Source organism: Biomphalaria glabrata, chromosome 17, assembly GCF_947242115.1.
Source record: "Biomphalaria glabrata chromosome 17, xgBioGlab47.1, whole genome shotgun sequence".
NCBI lineage: Eukaryota > Metazoa > Mollusca > Gastropoda > Planorbidae > Biomphalaria > Biomphalaria glabrata.
The window spans coordinates 27,363,376-27,389,432 of NC_074727.1; the positions used below are offsets into that span (position 1 = coordinate 27,363,376).

At 38.2% G+C, this 26,057-nt stretch overlaps 1 protein-coding gene across 1 annotated transcript in view; it reads left to right on the forward strand.

The window, feature by feature from the left end:
* The window catches only part of LOC106059147 (aplysianin-A-like), a 44,428-nt gene extending 18,531 nt beyond the window's left edge, over positions 1-25,897 (forward strand). Inside the window, exons 5-9 of the mRNA XM_056014980.1 lie at positions 5,275-5,409; positions 7,269-7,355; positions 17,190-17,301; positions 20,854-20,939; positions 25,196-25,897. Coding sequence (XP_055870955.1) covers positions 5,275-5,409; positions 7,269-7,355; positions 17,190-17,301; positions 20,854-20,939; positions 25,196-25,772 — 997 coding nt within the window. The 3' untranslated portion in view covers positions 25,773-25,897. The remainder of the gene's footprint in view (positions 1-5,274; positions 5,410-7,268; positions 7,356-17,189; positions 17,302-20,853; positions 20,940-25,195) is intronic.
* Positions 25,898-26,057: the final 160 nt, after the last annotated feature.

A 26,057-nucleotide genomic window follows, 5' to 3' on the forward strand; every position in this document is an offset into this window, starting at 1 on the left:
TTCTGACCAAATCAAGCCTACTGTCAAGCTTCTTCTTCTGACCAAATCAAGCCTACTGTCAAGCTTCTTCTTCTGACCAAATCAAGCCTACTGTCAAGCTTCTTCTTCTGACCAAATCAAGCTTACTGTCAAGCTTCTTCTTCTGACCAAATCAAGCCTACTGTCAAGCTTCTTCTTCTGACCAAATCAAGCCTACTGTCAAGCTTCTTCTTCTGACCAAATCAAGCCTACTGTCAAGCTTCTTCTTCTGACCAAATCAAGCCTACTGTCAAGCTTCTTCTTCTGACCAAATCTAGCCTAATGTCAAGCTTCTTCTTCTGACCAAATCAAGCCTACTGTCAAGCTTCTTCTTCTGACCAAATCAAGCCTACTGTCAAGCTTCTTCTTCTGACCAAATCAAGCCTACTGTCAAGCTTCTTCTTCTGACCATATCAAGCCTACTTTCAAGCTTCTTCTTCTGACCATATCAAGCCTACTGTCAAGCTTCTTCTTCTGACCATATCAAGCCTACTGTCAAGCCTCTTCTTCTGACCATATCAAGCCTACTGTCAAGCTTCTTCTTCTGACCAAATCAAGCCTACTGTCAAGCTTCTTCTTCTGACCATATCAAGCCTACTGTCAAGCTTCTTCTTCTGACCAAATCAAGCCTACTGTCAAGCCTCTTCTTCTGACCATATCAAGCCTACTGTCAAGCTTCTTCTTCTGACCAAATCAAGCCTACTGTCAAGCTTCTTCTTCTGACCAAATCAAGCCTACTGTCAAGCCTCTTCTTCTGACCATATCAAGCCTACTGTCAAGCTTCTTCTTCTGACCATATCAAGCCTACTGTCAAGCTTCTTCTTCTGACCATATCAAGCCTACTGTCAAGCTTCTTCTTCTGATCAAATCAAGCCTACTGTCAAGCCTCTTCTTCTGACCATATCAAGCCTACTGTCAAGCCTCTTCTTCTGACCAAATCAAGCCTACTGTCAAGCTTCTTCTTCTGACCATATCAAGCCTACTGTCAAGCTTCTTCTTCTGACCAAATCAAGCCTACTGTCAAGCTTCTTCTTCTGACCATATCAAGCCTACTGTCAAGCTTCTTCTTCTGACCATATCAAGCCTACTGTCAAGCCTCTTCTTCTGACCAAATCAAGCCTACTGTCAAGCCTCTTCTTCTGACCATATCAAGCCTACTGTCAAGCCTCTTCTTCTGACCAAATCAAGCCTACTGTCAAGCCTCTTCTTCTGACCAAATCAAGCATACTGTCAAGCCTCTTCTTCTGACCATATCAAGCCTACTGTCAAGCCTCTTCTTCTGACCAAATCAAGCCTACTGTCAAGCTTCTTCTTCTGACCATATCAAGCCTACTGTCAAGCTTCTTCTTCTGACCATATCAAGCCTACTGTCAAGCTTCTTCTTCTGACCAAATCAAGCCTACTGTCAAGCCTCTTCTTCTGACCATATCAAGCCTACTGTCAAGCTTCTTCTTCTGACCAAATCAAGCCTACTGTCAAGCTTCTTCTTCTGATCATATCAAGCCTACTGTCAAGCTTCTTCTTCTGACCAAATCAAGCCTACTGTCAAGCTTCTTCTTCTGACCATATCAAGCCTACTGTCAAGCTTCTTCTTCTGACCATATCAAGCCTACTGTCAAGCCTCTTCTTCTGACCAAATCAAGCCTACTGTCAAGCCTCTTCTTCTGACCATATCAAGCCTACTGTCAAGCCTCTTCTTCTGACCAAATCAAGTCTACTGTCAAGCTTCTTCTTCTGACCAAATCAAGCCTACTGTCAAGCCTCTTCTTCTGACCATATCAAGCCTACTGTCAAGCCTCTTCTTCTGACCATATCAAGCCTACTGTCAAGCCTCTTCTTCTGACCATATCAAGCCTACTGTCAAGCTTCTTCTTCTGACCAAATCAAGCCTACTGTCAAGCCTCTTCTTCTGACCATATCAAGCCTACTGTCAAGCTTCTTCTTCTGACCATATCAAGCCTACTGTCAAGCCTCTTCTTCTGACCATATCAAGCCTACTGTCAAGCTTCTTCTTCTGACCAAATCAAGCCTACTGTCAAGCTTCTTCTTCTGACCAAATCAAGCCTACTGTCAAGCTTCTTCTTCTGACCATATCAAGCCTACTGTCAAGCTTCTTCTTCTGACCATATCAAGCCTACTGTCAAGCTTCTTCTTCTGACCATATCAAGCCTACTGTCAAGCCTCTTCTTCTGACCATATCAAGCCTACTGTCAAGCTTCTTCTTCTGACCAAATCAAGCCTACTGTCAAGCTTCTTCTTCTGACCATATCAAGCCTACTGTCAAGCCTCTTCTTCTGACCATATCAAGCCTACTGTCAAGCCTCTTCTTCTGACCATATCAAGCCTACTGTCAAGCTTCTTCTTCTGACCAAATCAAGCCTACTGTCAAGCCTCTTCTTCTGACCATATTAAGCCTACTGTCAAGCTTCTTCTTCTGACCATATCAAGCCTACTGTCAAGCTTCTTCTTCTGACCATATCAAGCCTACTGTCAAGCTTCTTCTTCTGACCATATCAAGCCTACTGTCAAGCTTCTTCTTCTGACCATATCAAGCCTACTGTCAAGCTTCTTCTTCTGACCATATCAAGCCTACTGTCAAGCTTCTTCTTCTGACCATATCAAGCCTACTGTCAAGCTTCTTCTTCTGACCATATCAAGCCTACTGTCAAGCTTCTTCTTCTGACCAAATCAAGCCTACTGTCAAGCCTCTTCTTCTGACCATATTAAGCCTACTGTCAAGCTTCTTCTTCTGACCATATCAAGCCTACTGTCAAGCTTCTTCTTCTGACCATATCAAGCCTACTGTCAAGCTTCTTCTTCTGACCATATCAAGCCTACTGTCAAGCTTCTTCTTCTGACCATATCAAGCCTACTGTCAAGCTTCTTCTTCTGACCATATCAAGCCTACTGTCAAGCTTCTTCTTCTGACCATATCAAGCCTACTGTCAAGCTTCTTCTTCTGACCATATCAAGCCTACTGTCAAGCTTCTTCTTCTGACCATATCAAGCCTACTGTCAAGCTTCTTCTTCTGACCATATCAAGCCTACTGTCAAGCTTCTTCTTCTGACCATATCAAGCCTACTGTCAAGCCTCTTTTTCTTCTCTACTATACGTATGTGTACTTCGATGTTGATTACTAAATGTACCCCAGTCCTGGGTAACACCGTAACGACACATATAACGACAGAATAAAAATTCAGAATGCCAATTTACAGACATACAACATGTTTATAACATACACTGTACTATAATACAGGCTCAGTTCTGACTAATGAAATATCCAGTATCACAGTATCAATTAAAATATAACACCTCAATTTCTCATAGCCTGAATATTGACTATACAGAAAATAATTAGAGTCTACACTTCAACTCTATCTATAACCAAAAGTCCAACTGTCCTGGCCTAGGAACAAACCACTCTGCTTCATTATGAGTTACATTCTATTCAACAAAACATCTCAGCAAGTAAAAACAATCCAAAACAGTAACAGTTTTTGAAGTCAACACCCTGAATTGCCCCCCCCCTTTCTCCTCTCCAGTAAAGAGGAGACCCAGGCTGACCAGAACTCAGTCCTGACACCTACTACAAGAAGTCTCATGTGAAACACGCGAAATCAAGATGTACATTCGCTACTTGTACCTTGCATGTCAGTCGCACATTGCCCGCACGTTACTTGACCTGCTTTGGGTTAAGGTTTGGGAAAAAAAATGCTGCCCCCCCCCCCCTCAAAAGTTCCGCTAGCGACTAGAGCTTCACTGAAGTCTATTGACAACTTTCACTCACCAGCTTTCAATGGACGTCATTCACCAATCGTAAACAAACAACATTTAGCCACGTGGCGCTCTATCTCTTCTATATAATTTACGATCTCATGTTTAATTCATGATGGTTGTCACGTGACAGTTTTTTCCATTGTTTTATCAATAAGATCACATGACTAAATGTTGTTTGTTTACGATTGGTGAATGAGGTCCATTCCAATCATTCGTTTGACGGGTCCGCTTTTCATGGTTGTTATGGAAACGTATATTGCAAGTGGGGGCGGGCTGGATAAGTCATGTAACCGTTGACCACTGGTTGGAAAAGGGCGGAACAGGCCAACACTACTTGTCTAGTCGCTCACTAAAGCTACATTTGATGTTCTCTCATTCATTCATTGTCTTCACTCTAGTCTCTCTCTAAAGCTACATTTGATGTTCTCTCATTCATTCATTGTCTTCACTCTAGTCTCTCTCTAAAGCTACATTTGATGTTCTCTCATTCATTCAATGTCTTCACTCTAGTCTCTCTCTCAAAAGCTACATTTGATGTTCTTTCATTCATTCAATGTTCACCCTAGTCTCTCTCTCTAAAGCTACATTTGATGTTCTCTCATTCATTCAATGTCTTCACTCTAGTCTCTCTCTAAAGCTACATTTGATGTTCTCTCATTCATTCAATGTCTTCACTCTAGTCTCTCTCTAAAGCTACATTTGATGTTCTCTCATTCATTCAATGTCTTCACCCTAGTCTCTCTCTCTAAAGCTACATTTGATGTTCTCTCATTCATTCAATGTCTTCACTCTAGTCTCTCTCTAAAGCTACATTTGATGTTTTCTCATTCATTCAATGTCTTCACCCTAGTCTCTCTCTAAAGCTAAATTTGATGTTCTCTCATTCATTCAATGTCTTCACCCTAGTCTCTCTCTCTAAAGCTACATTTGATGTTCTCTCATTCATTCAATGTCTTCACCCTAGTCTCTCTCTAAAGCTACATTTGATGTTCTCTCATTCATTCAATGTCTTCACCCTAGTCTCTCTCTCTAAAGCTACATTTGATGTTCTCTCATTCATTCAATGTCTTCACTCTAGTCTCTCTCTAAAGCTACATTTGATGTTCTCTCATTCATTCAATGTCTTCACTCTAGTCTCTCTCTCAAAAGCTACATTTGATGTTCTCTCATTCATTCAATGTTCACCCTAGTCTCTCTCTCTAAAGCTACATTTGATGTTCTCTCATTCATTCAATGTCTTCACTCTAGTCTCTCTCTAAAGCTACATTTGATGTTCTCTCATTCATTCAATGTCTTCACCCTAGTCTCTCTCTCTAAAGCTACATTTGATGTTCTCTCATTCATTCAATGTCTTCACCCTAGTCTCTCTCTCTAAAGCTACATTTGATGTTCTCTCATTCATTCAATGTCTTCACCCTAGTCTCTCTCTCTAAAGCTACATTTGATGTTCTCTCATTCATTCAATGTCTTGACTCTAGTCTCTCTGAAGCTCTTGATCTTGTGGCCAGCAAAGATGGTAAGGAACTATTTATGGCTTTATCCAAGCGCAAGGGAGCTGTGTACAAAGACGTCAACGCCGTGCTGGCTTTTAGCAATCATTTCAACTATGACAGGTAACCTTTAGTACAGGTAAACTTTATGACAGGTTAACAATATGACAAGTAAACTTTATGACAGGTAAACTTAATGACAGGTAAACTTTATGACAGGTAAACTATATGACAGGTAAACTTGGGTTTACCTGTCATTCAGTTTACCTGTCATTAAGTTTACCTGTCATGGTAATAGGCGATATTATGCCGCCCACGCCTGATCCGGTTCTTTCTGTGGTCTTACTGTAGACAATAAGCTCCTAAACCTACCCTCCAAAGCTGTACCATCGCAAATTAATATTAAGCCGAAAAAAAAATTTAGTTTTCAAGTTCTTTTATCATTGTTGTAATGAAAAATACGCCATTTTGTTTACTACGTTCTTAAGAGGATGTAACGCTCCATCCCAGAAGTTTAAAAAACAATAAACTAAGAGCAAGTATCACTGAACTATATATTATTTTCATGGACTTTAGTATGATCAAAATTTAGATTTAGTGCTAGCTTTAGGGTTAGGGTTGAAATTAGGGTTAGGTTTAGGATTAGGTTTAGAATTAGGGTTAGAATTAGGTTTAGGGTTAGGATTAGGTTTAGAATTAGGGTTAGAATTAGGTTTAGGGTTAGGTTTAGGATTAGGATTATTAGGTTTAGAATTAGGGTTAGGGTTAGAATTAGGGTTAGGGTTAGAATTTGGTTTAGGGTTAGGTTTAGTGCTAGGTTTAAGATTAGGTTTAGAATTAGGTTAGGGGTTTGGGGTTAGGTTTAGGTTGAGAATTAGGGTTAGTTTTAGGATTAAGTTTAGGTTTAGAATAGGTTTAGTGAAACCTAACCTTAAATCTAACCCTAAACCTATCACTAAACCTAACCCTAAACCTAGCACTAACCCTAAACCTAAATACTAAACCTAACCCTAAACCTAGCACTAACCCTATCCCTAAACACTAAACCTAACCCTAAACTTAATTCCCTAAACCTAGTACTAAACCTAAACCTAAATACTAACCCTAAACCTAATTCTAAACCTAACCCTAATTCTATACCTAATTCTTATTCTAAACCTAACCCTAAACCTAGCAGTAAACCTTTTATTTTGATCCTACTAAACCTAATCCTAAACTATAATATAGTGCTCCAAACGATATATAGTTCAGTGACATTTTTTTCTTTACTTCCTCTCCAGAACATCATAACAATATGGCGTTGCCTCTATTACAGCAATAATAAGGAACCGTAAAAACTAAATATTTTATTTTCGGCTTAATATTAATTTGCGATGGTACAGCTTTGGAGGGTAGGTTTATGAGCCTATTGTCTACGGTAGGACCACAGAAAGAACCGGATCAGGCGTGGGCGGCATAATATCGCCTATTACCATGACAGGTAAACTTAATGACAGGTAAACTGAATGACAGGTAAACCCAATGGCAGGTAAACTGAATGACAGGTAAACTTTATGACAGGTAAACTATATGACAGGTAAACTTTATGTGAGATGAACGTTTACGTCACTGTTTGAAAGTTTTCATTTAATAGAAGTTCGAGAAGTTCGTTGGATTACCAACACAAACGTCCGCTCATTAGTAGAAACAGTGAAAGTTGTCCGCTCATTAGTAGAAACAGTCAAAGTTGTCCGCTCATTAGTAGAAACAGTCAAAGTTGTCCGCTCATTAGTAGAAACAGTCAAAGTTGTCCGCTCATTAGTAGAAACAGTCAAAGTTGTCCGCTCATTAGTAGAAACAGTCAAAGTTGTCCGCTCACTATCTGCTTTGTTGTATGACCAGCTGCTTTATGACAGTTGCTTTGTTGTATGACCGGCTGCTTTATGACAGTTGCTTTGTTGTATGTTGTGAAGATGATGTGAGTGATGTTTTTGTTTTCTCAGCAACAATGCAACTAGGAAAAGAATTCAGCAAGGAATGGAAGCACTGCCAAGGACGTTAATGAAAAAGTTTTTAGATGAAAGTTCAAAGTAAGTACAACACAATCTCACAACACCATACAGCTAACATTTCTCATGTGTTGATATTTCATCCATACTTGCCACACATACATTTCTCATGTGTTGATTCCATTCATACATCTCACATTTCTCATGTGTTGATTCCATTCATACATCTCACATTTCTCATGTGTTGATATTACATCCATACATCTCACATTTCTCATGTGTTGCTATTACATTCCGTATATCTCACATTTCTCATGTGTTGATTCCATTCATACATCTCACATTTCTCATGTGTTGATATTACATCCATACATCTCACATTTCTCATGTGTTGATATTACATCCATACATCTCACATTTCTCATGTGTTGATATTACATCCATACATCTCACATGTGTTGCTATTACATTCATACATCTCACATTTCTCATGTGTTGATATTACATCCATACATCTCACATTTCTCATGTGTTGATATTACATCCATACATCTCACATTTCTCATGTGTTGATATTACATGCCGTATATCTCACATTTCTCATGTGTTGATATTACATCCATACATCTCACATTTCTCATGTGTTGCTATTACATCCATACATCTCACATTTCTCATGTGTTGCTATTACATCCATACATCTCACATTTCTCATGTCTTGCTATTACATTCCGTATATCTCACATTTCTCATGTGTTGCTATTACATTCCGTATAGCTCACATTTCTCATGTGTTGCTATTACATCCATACATCTCACATTTCTCATGTGTTGATATTACATTCATACATCTCACATGTCTCATGTGTTGATATTACATCCATACATCTCACATTTCTCATGTGTTGATATTACATCCATACATCTCACATGTCTCATGTGTTGATATTACATCCATACATCTCACATGTCTCATGTGTTGATATTACATTCATACATCTCACATTTCTCATGTGTTGATATTACATTCATACATCTCACATGTCTCATGTGTTGATATTACATCCATACATCTCACATTTCTCATGTCTTGCTATTACATTCCGTATATCTCACATTTCTCATGTGTTGCTATTACATTCCGTATATCTCACATTTCTCATGTGTTGCTATTACATCCATACATCTCACATTTCTCATGTGTTGATATTACATTCATACATCTCACATGTCTCATGTGTTGATATTACATCCATACATCTCACATTTCTCATGTGTTGATATTACATCCATACATCTCACATGTCTCATGTGTTGATATTACATCCATACATCTCACATTTCTCATGTCTTGCTATTACATTCCGTATATCTCACATTTCTCATGTGTTGCTATTACATTCCGTATATCTCACATTTCTCATGTGTTGCTATTACATCCATACATCTCACATTTCTCATGTGTTGATATTACATTCATACATCTCACATGTCTCATGTGTTGATATTACATCCATACATCTCACATTTCTCATGTGTTGATATTACATCCATACATCTCACATGTCTCATGTGTTGATATTACATCCATACATCTCACATGTCTCATGTGTTGATATTACATTCATACATCTCACATTTCTCATGTGTTGATATTACATTCATACATCTCACATTTCTCATGTGTTGATATTACATTCCGTATATCTCACATTTCTCATGTGTTGATATTACATTCCGTATATCTCACATTTCTCATGTGTTGATATTACATTCCGTATATCTCACATTTCTCATGTGTTGATATTACATTCCGTATATCTCATGTCTGGGGTATCTAGGAGGAGTAGCACCTCTAGTGGACAGGCAGTCGTACGGAAGTCACGGTCGTACCCTCTTTTTGAGGGTAGCTTGGCTCATTTTTGGTCCCCACTCGGTACCCAACTCTCGCCTGTGGTTCCCAGAAGCTGTAGCATGCGCAGCGGCCACACCCCGGAAACGGCTTTGACTGGCCGGCTAAACCAGGTAGAGGGTATCTGACGTGTTTATGGCACTCAGTACACTGGGGTTCTGTCAAACCTAGCATGTGAAGTCTGGACTTGGCGGCCTGTGCGTAACGTCACAAAACTAGACAAATCGGACAGAAAGGCAGATACCAGCACAGTGCTGTGGAGCACTATAGAGCAGGACAAGACACACAGAAAGTCTCTGGTCATCCACTGCACCCAAACTTGTTCCCGGACGTCTTGACCAAATCTTGCTTCCGGAAAAGGATGGGTTTTAGGGCGAGAGAGTGAGGTCGACGTAGTGCGCGAATCCTCCTAACTTAAATCCAAATCCCACTGGAAGCCGTAGCTTCAACCCTGCATACAGTCGGCTCAGACCATATGGTCGTTCAACACTGACACAGAGCAGCAGTGGAGTCCGGCAGCCACTTGAGCGGCTGAACAGCCCTTTTTAGGAGTGCACTGCTCACCTCCATAGCATGAGGACAGGGCTAGAAAAGGTGCCCTAAAAATTGCCTAATCTAAACTACCCTAGCCAGCCTACCGCAGTTGGCGGGAACCCTTTACAAGCGGTCGATATTCAAAGAAAAAGACGAGGATAGTTCCTCTTACCATAGGCGCATGGAATGTGCGCACACTACTTGACAACGACACATCTGATAGACCACAAAGACTAACTACACTAGTAGCCAGGGAGCTCCACAGATACAACATAGACATAGCAGCACTAAGCGAGACTCGGCTTGCAGATGAAGGTGAACTCTGCGAAAGAGGAGCTGAATATACATTTTTCTGGAGCGGTAGTAGTACTGAAGTACGACGTGAATCTGGAGTCGGCTTTGCCATAAAAACATCATTAGTATTTAAACTATTCAGGCCTCCTATAGGAATTAGTGACAGGCTCAGGACCCTAAAGCATCCCTTTACAAAATGGAAAGAAACACATTTCCATTGTTAGCTGTGTGACAGGTCAGCGAAAGTGACGTGTGTTTGGCGCGTTTAATGTCTAGGGGATGATTAATTTTGAAAGCTATCACACACCAACCCGTCAGCATATAATTCGGGAGCAGGCACGCAACGAGACAAGCAATGAATGAGAGATACAAAGTTAAAAATTGAAGAAATGAAGCGGCCATAGACAGACTACAGCAAGTACCAATAAATGAAAAAAAGGGATGACCCACCTACGCTAAAAGAAACTGATCTTGCCATTCAACAGCTCGCAAGCGGAAAAGTCCCAGGTGCTGACTCCATTCCCGCAGAGGTCTACAAAAAAGGTGGATTAGCCCTGATTGAAAGACTTCATGAACTGTTCTTAATTATGTGGGAACAAGAGTCAATACCACAAGTCTTTAAAGATGCCACATTGTCCATCTATACTAGCGAAAAGGAAACCGCCAAATCTGCGACAACCACAGAGGAATATCTCTTCTCTCTTGCTGGAAAAATCCTTGCACGCATCCTACTAAATCGGCTCATGCAACACATAGAATATGGTCTACTACCAGAAGTGTGGCTTCAGAACAGAGCTAGGAACCATAAACATCTTTGCGGCAAGGCAGCTCCAGGGAAATGTCAAGAACAAAAAACTGTAAGATTATGTCAAAGTATGGCTGTCCACAAAAATTCATAACCATGATGAGACTATTTCATGATGGCATGAAGGCTCGTATCCAAGAAAGTGGAGAACCATCAGAGCCCTTCAAAGTATCAAACGGGGTAAAACAAGGCTGTGTCCTAGCACCTACACTGTTCAGTATCATGTTCTCTGCTATGCTGACAGATGCATTCACAAATAGAGAAAACAGCGGGAAAAATATAACATACAGATTTGATGGTGGCCTATTCAACCCGAGGCGGCTCAAAGCAAAGTCAAAAATAAAATCAACAGTAATCAGGGACTTGCTATTTGCTGACGACTGTGCCTGCTCTGAAAATGATCTGCAGAGCATCGTCAGTGACTTCTCAAGAGCATGCTCAGACTTTGGCCTTACCATCAACACAAAAAGACTTATATTTACCTGTTCCAGGGAAAGCCTACTCGGATCCAAGCATCAAGATAAATGGGTATGATATAAACGCAGTGGACAGATTCACATATCTTGGCAGCACGCTCTCCAGAAACGGAAAGATCGATAATGAAATCGACCTGCGTATCGCCAAGGCCAGTGCATTCTATGGCAGACTGTCTAAAAACGTCTGGAACAGACGAGGTATCACCACAAATACAAAGCTAGGGATCTATCGAGCTGTCATCCTCCCTACATTGCTCTATGCCTCAGAAACATGGACAGTGTACAGAAAATATGCAAAGAAACTGAACCACTTCCACATGACATGTCTAAGAACAATACTGAATGTCAAATGGCAAGACAAAATATCAGATGCGTAAGTCCTTCGAAGAGCGGGTCTGCAAAGCATCCACACAATCCTGATGTAGTCCCAGCTGTTCATCAATTATACTTAGAGGACATAACTTTTCATCAATTATACTTAGAGGACAGAGCTGTTCATCACTTATACTTAGAGGACATAGATGTTTGTCATATTTAGAGAACAGCGCTGTTCATCACTTATACTTAGAGGACAGAGATGTTTGTCATATTTAGAGGACAGAGCTGTTCATCACTTATACTTAGAGGACAGAGCTGTTCATCACTTATACTTAGAGGACAGAGCTGTTCATCACTTATACTTAGAGGACAGAGCTGTTCATCACTTATACTTAGAGGACAGAGCTGTTCATCACTTATACTTAGAGGACAGAGCTGTTCATCACTTATACTTAGAGGACAGAGCTGTTCATCACTTATACTTAGAGGACAGAGCTGTTTATTACATAGAGGACAGAGCTGTTTATCTTTACAACAAGTCTAGGTAGAAAGAACAGATTCTGTCTTGAATGGAGTCTCTATTACTCTCTATAGTCCCATGCCGGGTGAACGAATATTTCGGATTAAGAGAAACTAAAATTAACATAATTATAAAACAAGAAAATATTAGAAATACTGTTTTTAAACAACAAAACCTATATTGAGTGTAGCTATTATTATTATTATAAAATGTGTAATAGGTCAAGCTAACAAGAGTAATTCTGTGCGATAAGAGCGCTATTTCACAGCTTGTAAAGGTTCTGGATGACTTTGATAATGTTTTTATTGATGTTGTACTTTTCCATTGTCGCACAGAGTGTCCCATGCAATACTCTGTCGCAAGACAGAAAAAGTAAAAATATTCTTTGGTGTTGAAAGTATTTCTCGCAGAATATCCTGAGGTATAGGATTTGTTCTGTTGTGCTGCAGCCATGTCTAAACCCTGTTTGTGCTTCTAATTTAATCTAGTCTGCTCTCGGTTTTAGCCAGTTTCATATAATTGTAACAGATCTTTGATGCATTAGTCGCTACTATACATTGTATATATTAATGAGATTTAAGTAGATAGAGCTGACATCTAGATCTACTTAACTTATGAAATTAATCTATTAATCTCATTTAATCTATAATATATATAGATAAACTATTGCAAACACATTTCCATACGGGTTAGATCTAGTGTATTCTACACATTTAGATATAGATGCGCGATGTATACGGTGGATATCGACTTTGTATTTTCATTGTTGCCTTATAAAGGCGAGGATCTTGCACAGTATGTCTTAGAAATTAAAGTACAGAGACACGAACCTAGGTTTTTCAAAGTTCCGATACTTGGTGTGCAATCATAAAACAGCACCTATCTAAATAAATTGTATGTAGAAATAAAATACGTATGCATATTATAGTATATATAGGTCTGTGGTTTTATATTTGATAACTTTTTAAAATAGAAAATTAACTTTCGTAACTTCTACTAAGATATATATATATATATATATATGTCTAGCATGTGCGTACATTTTATGACAGAGTGCACCCTTGTATGACCTTACCAACTATACACTTGTACACACTAAATGTATTTGTCTTGCACCGAAACTGTTCGTGGCACTAGGACACACACACACACACAATTTTTCTAGACAAAGTCCAGATTTTTAATGGACGAAAAAAAGAAGTCATATGTTTGAAATGGAGTGACTTGCAAATAGTGATGTCCCTTTGAAGCTCCCCACGGAATGGGAAAGGTTAGGGTCAAGGGTCAAGGGTCAACAATAGGTGGGAGAGCATTTCGATGTGCAGGAGTAAAAAATGAAAAATTGGGGTGGGGGGTGGAAGCGGGGGTTGGGCCAAAAAAACAATCTTGAATATATTTAAAATTTCGATATTGAAATAAGAAGTCCAAGACAAAGAAATTGAATCTAGAGGGCGGAGAGAGGGGCAGGGGGGAAATTAATACTAGATTCCCTGGCAATAAGTATCTTGGGAGAGTGGGGGGAGGGCGTCACAAAACGTGTCCTTCCAATTCTAGTCAAGGATTTTAAAAAATAAATGGACCGGAGAGGGTGGGGGGTCCAGTGAAAGGGGAGAAAAAAGAAGAGAGGAAAGTTCCATGTAACCGATACTAGAATTCATGGGTTACAAAATGGAGTTTGTGGAATCGTTAAAATGCCGGCAGTTTTATTTGGAGTGCAAAAACAAAGGGAGGGGGGATTCCGGTCTAAATAAACATGAAAGCCTGAAAACAAATCAACTACGTATACCATACATCACTACCTATATCATACATCACTACCTATACCATACATATCTACCTATATCATACATCACTACCTATATCATACATATCTACCTATATCATACATCACTACCTATATCATACATCACTACCTATATCATACATCACTACTTATACCATACATATCTACCTATATCATACATCACTACCTATATCATACATATCTACCTATATCATACATCACTACCTATATCATACATCACTACCTATATCATACATCACTACTTATACCATACATATCTACCTATATCATACATCACTACCTATATCATACATCACTACCTATATCATACATCACTACCTATATCATACATCACTACCTATATCATACATCACTACCTATATCATACATCACTACCTATATCATACATCACTACCTATATCATACATCACTACCTATATCATACATCACTACCTATATCATACATCACTACCTATATCATACATCACTACCTATATCATACATCACTACCTATATCATACATCACTACCTATACCATACATCACTACCTATATCATACATCACTACCTAGATCATACATCACTACCTAGATCATACATCACTACCTATATCATACATCACTACCTATATCATACATCACTACCTATATCATACATCACTACCTATATCATACATCACTACCTATATCATACATCACTACCTATATCATACATATCTACCTATATCATACATATCTACCTATATCATACATATCTACCTATATCATACATCACTACCTATATCATACATCACTACCTATATCATACATCACTACCTATATCATACATATCTACCTATATCATACATCACTACCTATATCATACATCACTACCTATATCATACATCACTACCTATATCATACATCACTACCTATATCATACATCACTACCTATATCATACATCACTACCTATATCATACATCACTACCTATATCATACATCACTACCTATATCATACATCACTACCTATATCATACATCACTACCTATATCATACATCACTACCTATATCATACATCACTACCTATATCATACATCACTACCTATATCATACATCACTACCTATATCATACATCACTACCTATATCATACATCACTACCTATACCATACATCACTACCTATATCATACATCACTACCTATACCATACATCACTACCTATACCATACATCACTACCTATATCATACATATCTACCTATATCATACATCACTACCTATATCATACATCACTACCTATATCATACATCACTACCTATATCATACATCACTACCTATACCATACATCACTACCTATATCATACATATCTACCTATATCATACATCACTACCTATATCATACATATCTACCTATATCATACATCACTACCTATATCATACATCACTACCTATATCATACATATCTACCTATATCATACATCACTACCTATATCATACATATCTACCTATATCATACATCACTACCTATATCATACATATCTACCTATATCATACATCACTACCTATATCATACATATCTACCTATATCATACATCACTACCTATATCATACATATCTACCTATATCATACATCACTACCTATATCATACATATCTACCTATATCATACATCACTACCTATATCATACATCACTACCTATATCATACATCACTACCTATATCATACATCACTACCTATATCATACATCACTACCTATATCATACATCACTACCTATATCATACATCACTACCTATATCATACATCACTACCTATATCATACATCACTACCTATATCATACATCACTACCTATATCATACATCACTACCTAGATCATACATCACTACCTATATCATACATCACTACCTATATCATACATCACTACCTAGATCATACATCACTACCTATATCATACATCACTACCTATATCATACATCCCTACCTATATCATACATCACTACCTATATCATACATCACTACCTAGATCATACATCACTACCTATATCATACATCACTACCTATATCATACATCACTACCTATATCATAAATCACTACCTATATCATACATCACTACCTATATCATACATCACTACCTATATCATACATCACTACCTATATCATACATCACTACCTATATCATACATCACTACCTATATCATACATCACTACCTATACCATACATCACTACCTATATCATACATATCTACCTATATCATACATCACTACCTATATCATACATCACTACCTATATCATACATCACTACCTATATCATACATCACTACCTATACCATACATCACTACCTATATCATACATATCTACCTATATCATACATCACTACCTATATCATACATATCTACCTATATCATGCATCACTACCTATATCATACATCACTACCTATATCATACATCACTACCTATATCATACATCACTACCTATATCATACATCACTACCTATATCATACATCACTACCTATATCATACATCACTACCTATATCATACATCACTACCTATATCATACATCACTACCTATATCATACATCACTACCTATATCATACATCACTACCTATATCATACATCACTACCTAGATCATACATCACTACCTATATCATACATCACTACCTATATCATACATATCTACCTATATCATACATCACTACCTATATCATACATCACTACCTATACCATACATCACTACCTATATCATACATCACTACCTATATCATACATCACTACCTATACCATACATCACTACCTATATCATACATCACTACCTATATCATACATCACTACCTATATCATAAATCACTACCTATATCATACATCACTACCTATATCATACATCACTACCTATATCATACATCACTACTTATACCATACATATCTACCTATACTATACATCACTACCTATATCATACATCACTACCTATATCATACATCACTACCTATACCATACATCACTACTTATACCATACATCACTACCTATACCATACATCACTACCTATACCATACATTACTATCTATATCATACATCACTACCTATACCATACATCACTAATTATATCATACATCACTACCTATACCATACATCACTACCTATACCACACATAACTACTTATACCATACATCACTACCTATACCATACATTACTACTTATACGCTTTCTTAATGGTTTGTACATTAAACATCTCACAAAACATTCGGATAGTCTATGTTAGTTAAACAGTTATATTTGTTCTTCTTGTCTGTGTTTTAGACACAAGTTAAGTTTGAACAGAAAATTGGACGCCATAGCTGGCCGTGAACTATTTGACTATATCATGAGATTGAAACAGACTGAGACCAAGGATGGACGTACTTATGAAATTGTAAGTTTAGATGTTAGTCTTACAATGACAAGTTCCCAGGGTCCAGACATTTAGGTTGTTTACCTGATTGATTGTTTGATGATATTTTGTTTCCTCATTTGTGAAATTAAATAGAACCCAATCAGATCAGGTCAGCAGTGGTGTCCACCAGGGATGTGTGCTCGGACCTACTTGTACTTGTATGGCATATACTTTTCCTGTCTACTGCATTATGCTTACAACCACTATCAACTAAAGTGTTTGTTTCTTCTCCTCTATAAAACCTTTCAACGTATCCATAGTGAGGTTAAAAACCAAAGTTAGGAAGGGGCACTAATCAGGGAACTCCTCTACGCTGATGATGCAGCTATTGTGGCAACTCCTATACACTAATGATGCAACTATTGTGGCATCTCCTATACACTGATGATGCAACTATTGTGGCATCTCCTATACACTAATGATGCAACTATTGTGGCATCTCCTATACACTAATGATGCAGCTATTGTGGCAACTCCTATACACTAATGATGCAACTATTGTGGCAACTCCTATACACTGATGATGCAACTATTTTGGCATCTCCTATACACTAATGATGTAGCTATTGTGGCAACTCCTATACACTGATGATGCAACTATTGTGGCAACTCCTATACACTAATGATGCAGCTATTGTGGCAACTCCTATACACTGATGATGCAACTATTGTGGCATCTCCTATACACTGATGATGCAACTATTGTGGCATCTCCTATACACTAATGATGCAACTATTGTGGCATCTCCTATACACTAATGATGCAGCTATTGTGGCAACTCCTATACACTGATGATGCAACTATTGTGGCAACTCCTATAAACTGGTGATGCAACTATTGTGGCATCTCCTATACACTAATGATGCAGCTATTGTGGCAACTCCTATACACTGATGATGCAACTATTGTGGCAACTCCTCTACGCTGATGATGCAACTATTGTGGCAACTCCTATACACTGATGATGCAGCTATTGTGGCAACTCCTATACACTGATGATGCAGCTATTGTGGCAACTCCTATACACTAATGATGCAGCTATTGTGGCAACTCCTATACACTAATGATGCAGCTATTGTGGCAACTCCTATACACTAATGATGCAGCTATTATGGCAACTCCTATACACTAATGATGCAGCTATTGTGGCAACTCCTATACACTGATGATGCAACTATTGTGGCAACTCCTATACACTGATGATGCAACTATTGTGGCATCTCCTATACACTGATGATGCAACTATTGTGGCCACTCCTATACACTGATGATGCAACTATTGTGGCATCTCCTATACACTGATGATGCAACTATTGTGGCCACTCCTATACACTGATGATGCAGCTATTGTGGCCACTCCTATACACTGATGATGCAGCTATTGTGGCAACTCCTCCACACTTATGATGCAGCTATTGTGGCTGAGTCTGTTACTCAGCACCTGTTAACAGACTATATGCCAGAAATTATAGCTCAACAGAAGCAGAAAGATAAAAGGGCTACACCGTCTGGTGATTACAAATGCCAAAAGCAGAAAGCTGAAAGTGCTACATCGTCTGGTGATTACAAATGCCCAACCTGTGAGCGCAGTTTTGTAACTATGACTGGCCTCTTTAGTCATATGAGAAGTTGCAAAGATTTAAGATCCTCTCTGGGAACGTAAAATACCACAACACAGATGTTTGATGACACACATTGGCACAGGCACCAAAAGACATACAGACAGACATACATTAAGATTGATTTCTTCACCTTCACCTTTTCATGAGTTTTATTCCTAGGGACCAGAAGATAGAGAGACATTAAGATTGATTTCTTCACCTTTTCATGAGTTTTATTCCTAGGGACCAGAAGATAGAGAGACATTAAGATTGATTTCTTCACCTTTTCATGAGTTTTATTCCTAGGGACCAGAAGATAGAGAGACATTAAGATTGATTTCTTCACCTTTTCATGAGTTTTATTCCTAGGGACCAGAAGATAGAGAGACATTAAGATTGATTTCTTCACCTTTTCATGAGTTTTATTCCTAGGGACCAGAAGATAGAGAGACATTAAGATTGATTTCTTCACCTTTTCATGAGTTTTATTCCTAGGGACCAGAAGATAGAGAGACATTAAGATTGATTTCTTCACCTTTTCATGAGTTTTATTCCTAGGGACCAGAAGATAGAGAGACATTAAGATTGATTGTTTGATGACTTTTATTCCTAGGGACCAGAAGATAGAGAGACATTAAGATAGATTGTTTGATGACTTTTATTCCTAGGGACCAGAAGATAGAGAGACATTAAGAATGATTTCTTCACCTTCACCTTTTCCATAGTTTTATTCCTAGGGACCAGAAGATAGAGAGACATTAAGATTGATTTCTTCACCTTTTCATGAGTTTTATTCCTAGGGACCAGAAGATAGAGAGACATTAAGATTGATTGTTTGATGACTTTTATTCCTAGGGACCAGAAGATAGAGAGACATTAAGATTGATTGTTTGATGACTTTTATTCCTAGGGACCAGAAGATAGAGAGACATTAAGATTGATTGTTTGATGACTTTTATTCCTAGGGACCAGAAGATAGAGAGACATTAAGATTGATTTCTTCACCTTCACCTTTTCATGAGTTTTATTCCTAGGGACCAGAAGATAGAGAGACATTAAGATTGATTGTTTGATGACTTTTTTTCCTAGGGACCAGAAGATAGAGAGACATTAAGAATGATTTCTTCACCTTTTCATGAGTTTTATTCCTAGGGACCAGAAGATAGAGAGACATTAAGAATGATTTCTTCACCTTTTCATGAGTTTTATTCCTAGGGACCAGAAGATAGAGAGACATTAAGATTGATTGTTTGATGACTTTTATTCCTAGGGACCAGAAGATAGAGAGACATTAAGATTGATTGTTTGATGACTTTTATTCCTAGGGACCAGAAGATAGAGAGACATTAAGATTGATTTCTTCACCTTCACCTTTTCATGAGTTTTATTCCTAGGGACCAGAAGATAGAGAGACATTAAGATTGATTGTTTGATGAGTTTTATTCCTAGGGACCAGAAGATAGAGAGACATTAAGATTGATTTCTTCACCTTCACCTTTTCATGAGTTTTATTCCTAGGGACCAGAAGATAGAGAGACATTAAGAATGATTTCTTCACCTTTTCATGAGTTTTATTCCTAGGGACCAGAAGATAGAGAGACATTAAGAATGATTTCTTCACCTTTTCATGAGTTTTATTCCTAGGGACCAGAAGATAGAGAGACATTAAGATTGATTGTTTGATGACTTTCATTCCTAGGGACCAGAAGATAGAGAGATTAAGATTGATTGTTTCATGACTTTCATTCCTAGGGAAAAGAAGAAAGATAGAGAGACATTAAGATTGATTGTTTGATAACTTTCATACCTAGGGACCAGAAGAAAGATAGAGAGACATTAAGATTGATTGTTTGATGACTTTCATTCCTAGGGAAAAGAAGAAAGATAGAGAGACATTAAGATTGATTGTTTGATAACTTTCATACCTAGGGACCAGAAGAATTTGTTTGTGCCAGTAAAATTGTCTTAGCCCTTCCAGCGAGTTCACTCAAAATCATCCAATGGGAGCCATTAAAGTAAGTGCTAGTCTTTGTATGTGCTACTTAGAGCTGGTCCTACCTTCTATATGCTGCTTAGATTTGAACCTTTCAGTATGTGCTGCTTAGAGCTGGTTCTACCTGCTATATGCTGCTTAGATTTGAACCTTTCAGTATGTGCTGCTTAGAGCTGGTTCTACCTGCTATATGCTGCTTAGATTTGAACCTTTCAGTATGTGCTGCTTAGAGCTGGTTCTACCTGCTATATGCTGCTTAGATTTGAACCTTTCAGTATGTGCTGCTTAGAGCTGGTTCTACCAGCAATGTTCTGCTTAGAGTTGGTCCAACTACGGTGCTAAGCAATGGGCATTTTGAGTTGGGGCTGACTATTAATCGATGTACCAGAAACGTTGTGGCCGCTTTGAGACAGAAGACAAGCAGGACCTCCTTGAATCCTTTCACGAGATAGTGTTAATGAGAACTACTAGCACCAATGTGTCCAATAGCAACTCGTGAAGCTAAATCTGGCTGTTAGGGCAAGAAAATGAAATGTAATAATAAGTCACGAGAGCAATAGTTAACAGTCACATTTGGCGTTCATTTGCTTTTGATAAAAATCCGCAACAACCTTTTTTCGATAGCTATACTTTTGCGACATTTTTGTAAGAAAATTAAAGCCAAAAGAACGAATTCATACAATCATTTAGCGTTAAGAACCTAGTTTAGAAAATAAGTTGTTTTTTTTCTTGACGCTTAAGCAAGAAAATGAAATCTAGAATAAGTTGGAAATGCAATATCAAACTGTCATTATGCATTCATTTAGTTTTCATAAAAATCCGGAACATCTTATCATCTATAATGAAATTTTATCTTTGAATGGCAACAAAAAAACAACTATTAGTTTTAACCATTTTTTGGCGTTAATTTGTTTGTACTTTTTTTTAAATCCGAAAAAAAAAGAACATGTTATCGTTAATGAGACTTTGGCAATGTTTTGACAAGTAAATAAAATGACATCATTTAGAAAAACGAATTCTGATATCATTTGATCTGAATGTGCTTTTACAAAAATATCCATAACAACCTATTTTCGATATTGAGATTTTTGGGTGTTTTTGATGTTATATAAGTCAGAAGAGCAGTTTTAAACATTCATTTAGCTTTAATTGGTTTTTTTATTTTAAAAAAATCGGAGCAACCTAATATCGACACTGAAATTTACCTACGTTCTAACCAGAAGAATGTTATGTAATAGGCCTACTATAAGTCAGGAGAGCGATTTCAGTTTTCATTATGAAAATGTGAAACAACCTATTCTCGATTTTTTTTCTTATATAACATTACATTTTTTAGCCAAAAGGTGAAATCAGATTTTCAAAAGATTTTTTTTTGCTATAGAAACGCGAAAGACTGACGCACAACGGCTTTTCGGAAAAAAATAATTCTGATTATTAAAGAGTTTCAATGTATGAAATTCGCTGCATAAAAAGTCGATTTAAAAAAAATGTGCGTGACATTTAGGCCTACACACAAAGTGAATTTCTTAATTGGATGATAAAGAAATTCTTCGTGGTGTGCGATCTTGAAGCCAATGTGTCCTGAAGTCAACACCGTGAAATAGAGCGTGACCCAGTAATGCAGGGGTGGGCAACATTTTTGTATCGAGGGCCGCATTAAAAAAAGTTTGGTAATGGCGGGCCGCATATATATATATACGATTTTTTAAAATTGTTGTTGTCTTTTTATATCACAATATCCCCACAAATATACAGTTGTAATTAATGTGCAGTATTTTACTTCTTACACTCGTGCATAATGTTTCTTAACTGTGAAACTTTCTTACTATTTGTTACCCCTGTGTGTGACTGCTGTCAAATCACAGTCAGTCAACATTGACCAGTGATTATACTTGTTTAGTTTCCACAAAAAATTGCTTGCTCACTGAATGAGACAATTTATGTTCCGGAAGTTAAATGTCGGGACGAGCGAAGCCTTCCCTTGTGGAGCATCACCAGAAAATGCTGACCATGTCCTTTAATGGTGCATACTAAATTAAGGGTCCCGAACAAGATTCTCCAAAGACTATTCGGAGAACTGCCTGATCTGGAAACCACTACACGGTTCATCTCAGTTATAGGATTGCTGATCTGAACCCTTCAACATGTAAAATGATAACGAAGAAGAAGAACTGATGTGTGTGTACCCAAATTGTGTGAACAACGGCAGTTTTTTAAAGTGTGGAAATACAGCTTCTGGCACCCATAAAACTCCCGTGGTAGTGATGACTGGAACTTCTCTTTGCTTTGAGTTATGTCCTGTGGAGCTGAATCGGCTTCTCTTAATAAGTGCTGCATTTTTAATCATTTCACTAAAGATAGTTTCACCTTTAAGCAAAGGAAATTGACAAAAAAACTATATTTTGCTTGCCTGTAGAAATGGGAGAGCCTTGTTTGAAAAGATTTAACATGTATTTGCATTTCATATGTAAACAATCAATTGCAATATTTTGTTTTCCACTCTTCATTAGAAATAGTGGTAACAAGGTCACAGTCAAGTTCCTTCAAGTAACATAACAATTTCATCCTTGAGATTATATACTCTTCTCCATTGCCTTGCCCATGCTAAGCTAGCGGAGACATTGGATTAATTATTCATAAATCAGAGCTACCCGTGGTTAACTCCCCTAGTTGAATTAAATTACATTCTACATTATATTATAACTACTTAATGATTAAATTATATATGCAGCTTTGTGCAAACTTTCCTGTTTCAAGTTTATGGTTCTCTGTCAAAAATTAAGCTCCATTTGTTGTTACTCTTGTCATCTTGTTCCAAGCCTGCCCAACACTCAGACATTGTGTCTTGTATTGAGTGTATTGATGTATAGCCAATAAGCATAATCTCCGTTAACACTTTTTATAACGAGACTGTTTCAATAATTTATATAGATATTTTTTTTAAATATTTGCATTTTTATATCTATATACTGTGGGCACACCTGATTTCTGTAGGTGTCGGCGGGCCGCATAAAACACCTCGACGGGCCGCATGTGGCCCGCGGGCCGTAATTTGCCCACCCCTGCAGTAATGGATTCATACACTGCGGGGAATCTTCCGATTAAACTGGAAGTGAAGAGCTCTCTGGGAAATCCTTCACTGTGGACAAAGGAATTATATATAGTTCGTCCATCGTGGTTCGATGATGACCACTTTGTCATCCAGGGGGCTGAGGGCTTTGCACTGGGGTTTTATGCCTCCTCATGTGGCTGGTGATACCTATGTGAGCCCGGAATGTTCGGCCGCACACTGGGCAGGTTATTCCAGCTGGAGCTAGTGTCAATTGTCTTGCTTTTCTTTTCTGGCGTTTTTCTTCTGCCAGCGTTGTTCTTTTTTCCTCAGCAACCTGTGCGCCAGTTTTCACAGCGCGACGCCATGATGCTCTGTCATGTGCCTCTGTCTCCCAGGTGCCAGGGTCTATGCTGAACGCCTTTAGAGAAGCTTTGAGGGTGTCACTGAAGCGCTTTCTTTGCCCACCTTGCGAGTGCTTTCCTTCGCTTAGTTGGCCATACAAGAGTAGTTTAGGGATCCGGTGGTCTTCCATTCTGTAGACGTGACCTGCCCATCGCAGCTGGGACTGCCTCAGGATTGTGTGGATGCTTTGCATACACGCTCTTCGAAGGACTTCTGTATCTGGTATTTTATCTTGCCATTTGACATTTAGTAGGCTATTTTTCTCAGACATGTCATGTGGAAGTGGTTTAGTTTAGTTTTTAGTAATTATAGAAGGGCTGGCCGCGCCGATACCAGAAATGGTGAATAGAAATCTCTTCATTTACTTCCTTCTATTAAGTCTAATTTATAGCCTATTTTACTTTCCTGACAGATCTAGTCTGGTCTCTGAAGTCTAATTTATAGCCTATTTTACTTTCCTGACAGATCTAGTCTGGTCTCTGAAGTCTAATTTATAGCCTATTTTACTTTCCTGACAGATCTAGTCTGGTCTCTGAAGTCTAATTTATAGCCTATTTTACTTTCCTGACAGATCTAGTCTGGTCTCTGAAGTCTAATTTATAGCCTATTTTACTTTCCTGACAGATCTAGTCTGGTCTCTGAAGTCTAATTTATAGCCTATTCTACTTTCCTGACAGATCTAGTCTGGTCTCTGAAGTCTAATTTATAGCCTATTCTACTTTCCTGACAGATCTAGTCTGGTCTCTGAAGTCTAATTTATAGCCTATTTCCTGACAGATCTAGCCTGGTCTCTGAAGTCTAATTTATAATCTATTTCCTGACAGATCTAGCCTGGTCTCTGAAGCCCTTGACTCAGTCAGATCTGTGCCAGTTAGTACGGTGGTCATGACCTTCAGTCAACGTCACTGGCAAGACAACCCAAACAAAAAAGCCAGTGTACTTTTCACGGATGAATCAATTAGTCAGGTAGTAGAACTGGGTCAATCTCCAGACTCTAGGGCTTACGTCCTGCAGGCCAGCTTCGCCGAGGGAGATAGAGTCAGAGACCTAGAAACCTTGAACTTGTACAAATCTGCCGGCAGTTCTCAGCTTGGAGAAAACCAAGTTTCACAGGAACTCAGCGACCACATCATTACTAAGTTGAGCTCCGTCTTCGGGACCCAGTTTAGCAAACCTTTGAGCTCCATGGGCGTATTCTGGACCAAGTATCCCCAAAGCGGTGGCCAGACTGTCTGGAAAGCTAACCGACACTATGACTTGGTCAAGAGCATTATTGAGCACCCGTCAATAGAAGATGACGTCTACGTCGTGGGCAGTGACTTTGCTTGGGGCAACTTGCAGTTCTGGACAGAGGGATCCTTGGAGACTGTTGAAAATGTTTTGTTTAAATACTTCGTATAGATTGACAGCGCACTTTCATCTGATAATACAAAGTATTTATTGCAGAGTTTAGTTATTGTAAAATGTTGTAGCTCCAATTAAAAAAATGATTATATTGCTTTAAAATAAAGAAAGAGTCTACTATGTCAATGTATTCTAATCTTGAATGACCAACCAATCATCTTTCTTGATACATATCTTACATGTTCCGCAAGGTTGTTTTAGTGGAAGTGGAAATGGTTTTAAGCGCACTATAAAATGCTTTCAACGACATGCGTCTCAGCCTCTGACAACCAGTACAACGTC